The sequence below is a fragment of the Seriola dumerili genome, unplaced genomic scaffold (assembly GCF_002260705.1).
Source record: "Seriola dumerili isolate Sdu_G_001 unplaced genomic scaffold, Sdu_1.0 BDQW01000025.1, whole genome shotgun sequence".
NCBI lineage: Eukaryota > Metazoa > Chordata > Actinopteri > Carangiformes > Carangidae > Seriola > Seriola dumerili.
Genome location: NW_019174280.1, coordinates 19,850,455 through 19,860,520, shown reverse-complemented (window position 1 = coordinate 19,860,520; position 10,066 = coordinate 19,850,455). Strand labels below are relative to the sequence as shown.

The 10,066-nt window shown below is 39.9% G+C and overlaps 1 protein-coding gene across 2 annotated transcripts; it reads left to right on the top strand.

The window, feature by feature from the left end:
• The first annotated feature begins 2,072 nt into the window (after positions 1 to 2,072).
• tlr5 (toll like receptor 5) lies at positions 2,073 to 8,313 on the top strand. 2 transcript variants are annotated; one of them, XM_022767404.1, is made up of 5 exons: positions 2,073 to 2,288; positions 3,309 to 3,368; positions 3,700 to 5,977; positions 6,504 to 6,592; positions 7,453 to 8,313. In XM_022767404.1, the coding sequence occupies exons 1-5, from the start codon at positions 2,256 to 2,258 to the stop codon at positions 7,696 to 7,698; spliced, it is 2,706 nt and encodes a 901-aa protein (XP_022623125.1). In that variant the 5' UTR covers positions 2,073 to 2,255; the 3' UTR covers positions 7,699 to 8,313. The 2 variants fall into 2 exon arrangements, with proteins under 2 accessions (XP_022623125.1, XP_022623133.1); XM_022767412.1 differs by having other exon boundaries at positions 2,078 to 2,288; positions 5,311 to 5,977.
• Positions 8,314 to 10,066: the final 1,753 nt, after the last annotated feature.

Sequence of the window (10,066 nt, the reverse complement as noted above, 5' to 3'; positions counted from 1 at the left end):
CAAATCTATGTGGACTAAAGTGAATAGCTAATGCCACTAGCACTCTGTAATGTAGCTTAATGCTACCCATTCTCCAACACCTGGTAGCTAAAGCTAGCCTTGTAATATTCAGAGCTAAGAAGAAGCTAAAACTGCATTTGTAATTGTAATGTCCAGAAATTAGCAGCCGATGTCACTTGCACCTAAATATATATATATTTATATGGCTGTGTGTGTGTATGAGCAACTGTAAAAACACAAATCTCATGCTTTAGCACTTAATCTTTAGCACTGGAAACAATGTGACAGGTTTGTTTGTTGTTAGCATTGTGTCTTGTTACAGTTACATCACTATTTTTGGTTAAACAGACACAGTTCTACTACACTGGTTTAATCTGAGCAGTTTGATCCTCCACACTCACCATGGACTCCAGAAGTTTAAAGAGGGTGGGGCGGCGAACACTTCCCTCTTTATTGGTCTTGCTGATGTCATCGATGATATCATGGGTTATACCAAGACTGTGGGGGTGGTCGTAAGTTTAATATACTGTGTTCATGAGTATTTGTCTGATTTGGAGCAATTTTACAGTTTGTTTAGAAGAATACAATTTACGTCTTGTTTTAACTGTTGATGTTTACAAATAAAAAGTAACTTTTTGTCAGTTAATCTTTTTACATGTGACGGACTTGGATCCCCTGGATGGAGTTTGGTTCTACCCAGGCTAATTGTTCAGGACTATATAAGCAGTTGTTCCCGCACCATCTGAGGAAGAAGGATGTTTATAAAACCTAGTGCAATGGCCCTACACTTACACTTGTTACCTTGAGGCAAGTGTAATTTTAAATGCAGGACTTTTATATGTAATGGAGTACTTTTATAGTGTATATTACAGTAGGACTAGTAAGTAAATATTTCTCACTCTGCTGCCAAAAACAAACTTTTTTTCGTTTGGAGGGGCACTGGGAGAAACAATGCTTCCCTTTATACTTAACCTCACCAAACTGCTGTCTTCCATTTCACACACTTTCCTAGCACAAACATAACATACTTTTCAAACATAACAACATATTACTTACCTGGATATATGTGAATGTATAAGGAACTAAAATGTCATAGCCTACCCCTGAGAAATATAGACCCACACAAATAAATAGTAAGGAATGTCACAACAATACAGTAGAGCTGTGTATAATATTTTACTAACATTTATTATTGGGTTGGCTCTTTCCTGCACTGTACCTGGCTTTGTTCAAAGGTACGGCCCTTTTGGTACGACCACAGGAGTTATGTTCCCATTACATCCTGAGCTTTGCTTACCGGGAAAATCTCACAAGCCTCAACTAATTCCCAAATCAACTTTATGGAAATTGCTTCACGTGTGGCCAGGAAATGCACAATAATGACACGGAAATCTGATAGATGGTCTTCGGATATGAACAGCTGTATCCTTCTTAAAGATTACATATAATCCCAGAAAAGGATATAACACCTTTCTGAAGATTTGGCAGCCTTATCTAGAATATACAGGAACGTCACTGATGCCACCGTAAGAATTCATATCTTCATATATATATACAACATTGTATGATAATATTGTGGTACAATTAGGCTATTATATTATAGTATAGTAGTATACTGCCTCTACCACTACTAGTAGTACTAGTGCTAAAACTAATTACTAGTTGTGGTAGTAGTGTAACAGACTTCTAAAATGCACTTTATTAATTTTTGTTTTCAAATTGTATTTGGGGATTTTATTTATCATTTATTTATTTTGCTGAGTATTTGTGAATTTTATCTCAATCAGTTATAATTAGTTATTATAGTATTTTATTGGTATTTTTATTTGCGTTTCCTGAGGAAACTAGCTTCCATAGGTCGTAACACAGTAAGGTAGTACTATTACTAGTAGCAGCAGCAGTACTAGCAGTACTACAAGTGTACTTAGCAGTGATATAGTAGCAGTGCTGGGAAGTTGGAAGTGGGTGGGTCACCGGAGATTTAAAAACAGCCCATAATAAGACAACAGAAGCATGAAGTTGAGGAAAAAACGAGGACAAGTTGCCTTCGAAAGAGGAAGTAGATATTTGCTCATATGGGGAATTGTGACATTTCCTGTGTAGTCAGAGCGACAGAAAATACATGGCAGGTATGTTTCGTGGTCAATGAGCAGATATTAATCAGTCGCAGTTTCCAAGATAAGTGCGCGAGTGTGTTGGTGCAGGTCTGCGAGGAGGAGGTGTTTTACCGCCTCTTCCTACAGGAGAGACACTGAATGTTTTTCCCAGTTTGCACAAGAACAACACGGGTAAGATTTCTCCATTTACTACACATTTGACACACTAATTGTAAGGAAGCTGTGGCCGAGAACATGTATGACTGACTCCCTGTATAAACTCGTAATTAAAAAAGAAAAGAAAAAAGATTTAGGATGTTGACACGTCTGTTATTTCCGATTGTACCGGACAAATGCTGGTAAAAAAATTTTTTAGTGAATCTGTGTCAGTCTGCTTTTTTTTTTAAGTGTTAAACCCAAAGATTACTGGAAAGATTTCAGTACAACCCTTCGATAATTTATGACAACTTGTTTTAAACGTGTGTATGATGCGAGGCAATATGAAGAGGCTTTCATGGTGATACAGGAGAGAGGTTATTAAGTCTATTTATTATACATACACTATACTACTGATAATACACGCAACAGGAGTAAGGTATCAAATATTATAGCTGCAATGTAGAATTTATGTTTAGTTTTTTAAGATAAAAAATACAATAAAAAAACTAATTATAATTAATACACTAGGGGCAGTACAAAACTCTGATTTGGAGTTACAGGGCTTTGTCTTGCAACATATCTGGTTTCCTTTTTTTTCTTTCCTTTTTTTTCTTTACATGTCAGTGCTCCCCAAGTGTTGTTATTATTAAAGGAGCCCTCCCGAGATTTAGTGGGATATTGCACCTCCATGAAGTTGCAGGGGAAAAAAAAGAGTTCAAGATTCAGATCTTTGAGTTACACTTCAAAAACCCTGGATCCTACATTTCCCACAGTGCAACTTGCGTGCATCCCTCAAGGGAAATTAACTAACCTAGCAAACATGCCAACTATTCGCGAGCAGCTTTATTATTGAAGCTGATATCAGGGATGAATGGTTGTGTACTGAGCAGTGTGACTGCACCAGTGAACTGTGAACCTGCTAAAGCAAACAGTCTGTCTGACAGTTTCACCTTCTTCTGTCCTCACTAATATTTACTCTGCTGAGCCAAAGCAACAACATCCCATCTGTTAATCTCTGCTCATTTTTTACTTTCTCTGTGGACGTCTTGATAGGTCGAGGACAGCATGAGGACGCCGGCTCTTCAGTTGGTTTTCATTGGTTTATACCTACAGGTACGTGTGTAACATACATACATCAAGATCAAAACTGATCAGTTATTATTTGTTTTTCACAAACTGAACAATAGTCTGAGATGGAAAAGAATTAAAGAAATTGTTCAATATTGTGGGAAAGGTGCTCATTCAAATTCAAAATACACACATCCTCCTGCTTTGTGCAAAGCTAAGCTAACTGGCTGCTGGCTCCAGCACCATATTTGCTGTACAGGCATCAGAGTGGCATCTATCATCTCATCTAACTCTCAGCATAATGTGAACAAGCGCATATCCCAAAATGAAGTGCAGAGTTCAGTTTACAGAGCTAATGTAATCTTCCGACCTGCAGGTAACCACATGCTACCCATCATGCACTTTATATGGCCTTGTAGCTTCTTGCACCTCACAGCGCCACTACTGGGTTCCTGCTTTGCCTCCCAACATCACCCACCTGCACCTGGACATGAACTACATCAGTGAGATCAACAGCACCTCGCTCAGAGACTACGTCCAGCTGCAGCAGTTAGATCTGGGAATGCAGAAAGTGCAGCTCGTCATAAGGAACAACGCTTTCCTCAGGCAAAGAAAACTGACGCGGTTGGTTCTAGGCCATAATATTGGTCTTCAGCTGGAGCCGAGGGCATTTGCAGGACTGTTTAATTTACAACACCTCTTTCTGGATTATTGCAATTTGAGAGACTCCATACTGGTAGAGAGCTATCTGCAGCCCCTTTTGTCCTTAGAAATGCTCAACCTCTTTGGTAACAAAATTGAGAGACTCCAACCTGGACTGTTCTTCTCAAAGCTCACAAAGTTCACAAATTTAAACCTCAAATTGAATCGCATTAAAAGGTTATGTGAAGAGGATCTTGTTGGTTTCAGGGGGAAACATTTCACACACCTGAACTTGCACTCCAACCACTTAAATAGAATGTACGATGAAGAATACGACAGGGATAGTTGTGGGAACCCTTTCCGAGGGATGGCCTTTGGTACCCTCGACTTGTCCCTCAATGGGTTCAACGTGAACACATCGAGACAATTTTTCAAAGCAATACAAGGGACTCCGATTTCTCATCTTATATTGTATGGACACATAGGCCAAGGCTTTTCATATAACAACTTACCCGATCCAGATGAAAACACGTACGAAGGCCTCGTGAACAGTGCAGTAGAAATTTTAGACCTCTCTAAAAACTTTATATTCACTTTGAAGAAGGCTGTTTTTAGCCCCCTAAAGGTTGCAGTAATTATTGACATTTCCAAAAACAAAATCAATCAGATTCACACAAATGCCTTCAGTGGTCTTCAGGGAAATTTAAGGATGCTCAACCTGTCATCCAACCTGCTAGGAGAGATTCGTTCTCACACATTCACCAGCCTGACAGAGCTTAGGGTGTTGGATTTATCTCACAATCACATTGGTGTGTTGGGGGACAAATCCTTCAGTGGTCTTCCCAAATTACGAGCCTTATATCTGACAGGAAACTCACTGCGAGACCTGGGTTTTCCTGCATCATTACCAAACTTAGAATATCTCTATTTGGCTGACAATAAGATGAAATTACTAAGACATATCAATGACTTGGCTATGAACAGCATCCATGTGGATGTTACAGAAAACAGATTAACAAACTTGGAGGATTTTTATTTCATAATGACTCATTTCAAGTATCTCCAGTATTTCTTCTACAGTGGCAACTTCATCAAGTGGTGCACCCTAAATGGGAATATTACAGTACCCGTTAATAATAGTTTGGAAGTGCTAGATCTTCATGACAGTTCCCTGCAGATGATTTGGAATGAGGGGAAATGCCTTGACCTGTTTGATCATCTTGAGAATCTTATTGCCCTCAGTATAAGCTTCAACTCACTCACGACTCTCCCAGAAGGGATTTTCAGAGGTCTCAGCTCGATCATAGAGATGGACCTCTCGTCTAATTACTTGACCTCTCTGCAGCGGGACGTCTTTCCGGGTAGCCTGAAAAGACTTGACCTCTCAAACAACTTCCTAGCCTCCCCGGATCCTATGACTTTTCAGTCGCTCCTCTTCCTCAACCTGGCAGGAAATTGGTTTCACTGTGATTGCAATATGGAGAGCTTCCTGAAGTGGCTGAACACGACGAACGTGAATTTCCTCAGCCCGACTAAGGAGTACACATGTGAGTTTCCAGCTGCTCTCCACGGCGTCTCTCTGCTAGAGTACGGCAAGAGCATCAAACCGTGTGAAAAGGATGTCCAAGATCTTAAGTTTGCCCTCTTCATGTTCTCTGCCCTCCTTATCATCACTGTCATCATCAGCGGGATTATTTACGCCCGTCTCCGAGGGCAGATATTCATCATCTACAAAAAGATCGTTGGCAGAGTTCTCAAGGGCCCAAAACAGACGCCTCCCGTGGAAGAGGTGCAGTACGACGTCTTCCTCTGCTTCAGCAACAGTGACTATCAGTGGGTGGAGGATGCTTTGCTGAATAAGCTCGACAACCAGTTTTCAGAGGAGAACATCTTCCACTGTTGTTTTGAGGCCAGAGACTTCCTGCCTGGTGAGGATCACCTTTCGAACATCAGAGATGCCATCTGGGGCAGCAGGAAGACCGTGTGTATCATCTCCAAAGAGTTTCTTAAAGGTACATCTTTTTTTTGTTGATTTTTTTGAAGGTTTCACTACGTCTGCTTAATTTTTGACCTTTTTTTTCAAGGGATTCTTCAACATTTTTGGAGATAAACTAATTCCCTTTTTTGTTAGATGAGTATAGATTGATTGCACTTAGATTATTTTAGCATAAAGACTGCAGGTTTTTGAATAGATTAAACAACCGATGACTTGTTTCTTAGTGAGCAGTCTCCAGTTTTTATGCTAATCTAAGCTAACCTGCTGCTGCTGGCTGTGGCTTTGTCTTTAACAAACAGATGTGACAGTGGTGTCAGGCCTTTCATCTAACTCCCATCAAGAAAGTGAACAAAAGTATTTCCGAGAACGTCAAACGAGACACTTGATGCCGTCCCGATTTCTGAAATCTAGCATGCTAGCTGACACCGCAGCCATAGTTAGGCTCCCACTCCCTTATCGTTCTTTTTTTCTATTACGAAATTATTTACCAATTAAAAAATCATGGCACACACAATAACTAACATGGGTGTGCCTCTTTCCAGATGGCTGGTGCTTGGAGGCGTTCACCTTGGCCCAGGGCCGGATGCTGGAGGAGCTGACGAACGTCTTGATAATGCTGGTGGTAGGGAAGGTGTGTATTAGGCTGCTGAGACACTTACTTTGCACCTAATCTATGGGATTTGCTGAAAGTCACTCTAAACATGCAATAACTGATTTTTCTTTTTTTGCCACTTGTGCACATGACTGACATATTATCCCCCTATACATCGATTTGGTAAATGTGTTAGCAAACTGTCGCCTATTTACACACCCAGCAGATAATTAGCATTCGTTTGGAGAGGTGTTTCTGACCACACGACAAATCTAAATCCAACACTCATTCTGCTTTTAGTTCCAAGTTCAGAGACTAGAACTCCTGAGGGAAAGACATTACTCTTTTATAGATAAATGGAGATTTTTGCCCGCTGCCAAAAATAACACTGATAAGAGCAGCGAGAGTGAAACAACACAGTAAAGCTGTGGACCAGAAAACCAAAACAATGAGCTGAGACTCTTATTAGAACTGAGGGGAACTCCACAGTCACATGATAATTACCCCAGGGGTCGTCACTAGTTACGTGTTAGTTATGTGATACATTATTAATATAAAATCATTGTTTTCAGCTACTTTTAAGTAACTAAACACAATTTTTTGTTAAGTCTGAGAAGTACATGTGGATATAGGCACTAATCTTTCCATCTGCTGTTGCCTGGTCTTTTATGCTGGGGAAGTTACTCCCTGTAGAGAACAAGTAGCACCAAAGCTCAGCTGGTAATGGGCAGTTCAGTGCCTACTTTTCACCAGTAGATGGCAGGCTTCATACAGACTTAAATGAACATTGCTTCACAAAACTGGTGCCATGCAATTTTTAGTGAATGAGAATAGAAAGATATCAGTTCTTCACCTTCCCTGCTGACTTTAATATCCTTTCTGATCAAATACAACCAAAGTTGGCTCCCTACCAGCTGATGAAGTACAACGCAATCAGGGCTTTGGCTCAGAAGAGAGAATACCTCATCTGGCCAGAGGACCCTCAGGACCTGGAGTGGTTTTATGAGCGACTGACTTCACAGATCCTCAAAGACACCAAGGTGAAAAAGATTGCAGAGGACAAACCTCAGCCTGCGGAGCCGAACGCTCAACCTGAACATGAGGACAACATAAAGCTGGAGAACCTCAGAGAAATCGCCATGTGAACCACGATGCTGAAGTGTCGCCGGGAAGGTAGCAGGAGGAGGAAGCTCCAACACTCCATGACCCAATCACATGTACAGCACAAACAAATGATTGTTATTATGGTTTGTTTTTTTTTTTAATGTCAATTAAGTTTAATGAGTCTGATTAATCAAGTGTAATAACAGTTTAATTTTGGCCAGTTTGGTTTGTCAGCTGTTGACCTTCTGATCTCGATACTGTACGATGGTTGTTTGTTTGCAGAACTGTTTAATTTCTGTTTCAGTAAATTGTGTGTGAAAATCTCAAAATGACAAAACTCCTACCACAAAGTAATTTTTTTCAAATTGTTTGTTACAGTCAAAGACCCAGAAGTATTTATATTGACAATCATTGCAGCAACAGCCAGTAAGTCTTATTATATATGATTATCTCACAGATTTTCAAAAATGATCATGTATTGTAAAAATTAAAACAAAATCTATAAAATAAATGTTGTTCTTCATGGAGTGGTGTCATTTGATTCCTGAGTACTTAACCTTAAACAAGAGGATAATATAGAATATATGTTTAATGCTTTGAGAAATGTATGCATATATATGTTTTACTTTCATGGTTGCATTAAAAATTTCCACAAAACACCGAAACATTCATGTGATTTTTGCCTTGGGTTTGGCTCATCTAATCTAAACCTTAGTGTAAATGATTTTATTGATCATAATTGCAGCTGTAACATTTAGAAACTAGAAGGGCCCTCAGAGAGCGCGGGCCCCACCGAGGCCAATGTAAAAAAAAAAAAAACATACACCAGACTTCAGAGAAACAAAAAATCTGATTCATGATGAATGATCTGGATCTGCCCCAAAATTTAATCTGTTCTTCTCTGGTCCACCCCCCATCCCCCCACCGTGTTTAGTGTTTATCGGTTCAGTACTTTTTACAGAAAACAGAACCTCCTTGGTGAAGGTGAAACTCCTCTGGATTTTTATTTCCTACTTTCACCACTAGATGACGTAAGCTGGCCGTGTCTTTACCGACGCTTCACGTCAGCCTTGAGTGATCGGTGAAAACCCAGTGATAATTAGTGAGAGTCCAGCGATCAACACACGAAGACTGTTTATAATTGCACTGGGTGTGTCACGTAATGACGCTATTTCATCTCAGCAGCAACTGCAAATGATATCATCTCCCAAAGCACTTGGGTTTTGTTGGACTGTAAGATGAGAGTGAATCTGAGGTCAGTCAGTTTCCTTTCATTTGAGCTGTGTGTCTGAAAACAGGAAGCTACTGGGCAGAGGAAAGCTTCCGTCCTGTTGGCCCCGGCCGCCTGCATCCTCCCAGCCTTTATGAGCCAGCTGTTCTGAACATTACAGCCTGTCTGCAGGCTCCTGCAGCTTATACACTGTGGACAGTCCATTTATCTGAACACGGTGCCAAATATCTGTCCAGTCTGCTTTTCTTACGCACTTTTCTGGGATTTTTAGTGCCCCTAAAATGTAGTAGGTATTGACTGAGAGAACTGAGGGCCCCAAAAAGTGTCTCAGTGTGTTATTAAACAAATGTGTATTTCTGATTTTAGAAAATTGATTTTTACTGTGCATATTTGTATGATACTGTTAATCAGACGTAGTCTCCTAATTCCAAACTGCAAGCTACATAATTCAACAGCTCAAACTCAATAATTCGCCAAATTCACTCATTGAATATTCTTTAAACAAAAGCGTTTAATCAAGTCAACCAGCCACATTTTAATGGGCTGAATATTATTGTATTGCTGTAACGTAGTAAAAGAAAAGACGAGGGCTAAAGTTAGGCCGACTGTGGATTCAGATGATCTAAAGATCATGAGTAAAGGATCTGGTTCTAGATTAGAGCCAAAGACTTTAGAGGCAAAAGCAACAGCCACAGGAATATAGCACAGTGTTTGGGAGGAATAGATTAACTAAGAATTAATATGCAAAGATGTTTTCCTCCTACTATGTTGGTTATATAATCTTCAGCTGCAAAGACAAGAATATTGTTCAATGGTTTCTACTGATTTATTAAAATGTTTTCAATCAGAAGTGAAGGTTGCACTGATGAGAAGTCGCCCTCTGTTTTCTAATTTCCATACCAAGATACCTGCGTTTTTTCAGTGTAATATTGAACAAAAATTTCTGGAGCAGAAAGGTGAGAAAAGAATTCATGTTGAAAAAAAAAAATAATAATCAGCTCCTCCACTGATCTGAAAAGAAAGAAGGAAAAACCTGTTTCACTTCCATAAATCTGGCCCAGTCCAGCGGCTCCACCAAAATCTAATTTGAAAAGTGGAAGCAAATGTTTACCTTGTAAACAAGCTCTCCAGCTCTGCGGGCTCTTCACAGTTATTTCAGGCCTGCAGAATATACTTAG

Excerpts from the sequence above, each read along its gene's own strand:
- tlr5 (XM_022767404.1), top strand. The coding sequence starts at position 2,256 with ATGTTTTTCCCAGTTTGCACAAGAACAACACGG. Across the intron at positions 2,289-3,308 it reads TTTGCACAAGAACAACACGG|GTCGAGGACAGCATGAGGAC; the intron begins GTAAGATTTCTC and ends ACGTCTTGATAG. Across the intron at positions 6,593-7,452 it reads TAATGCTGGTGGTAGGGAAG|TTGGCTCCCTACCAGCTGAT; the intron begins GTGTGTATTAGG and ends ATACAACCAAAG.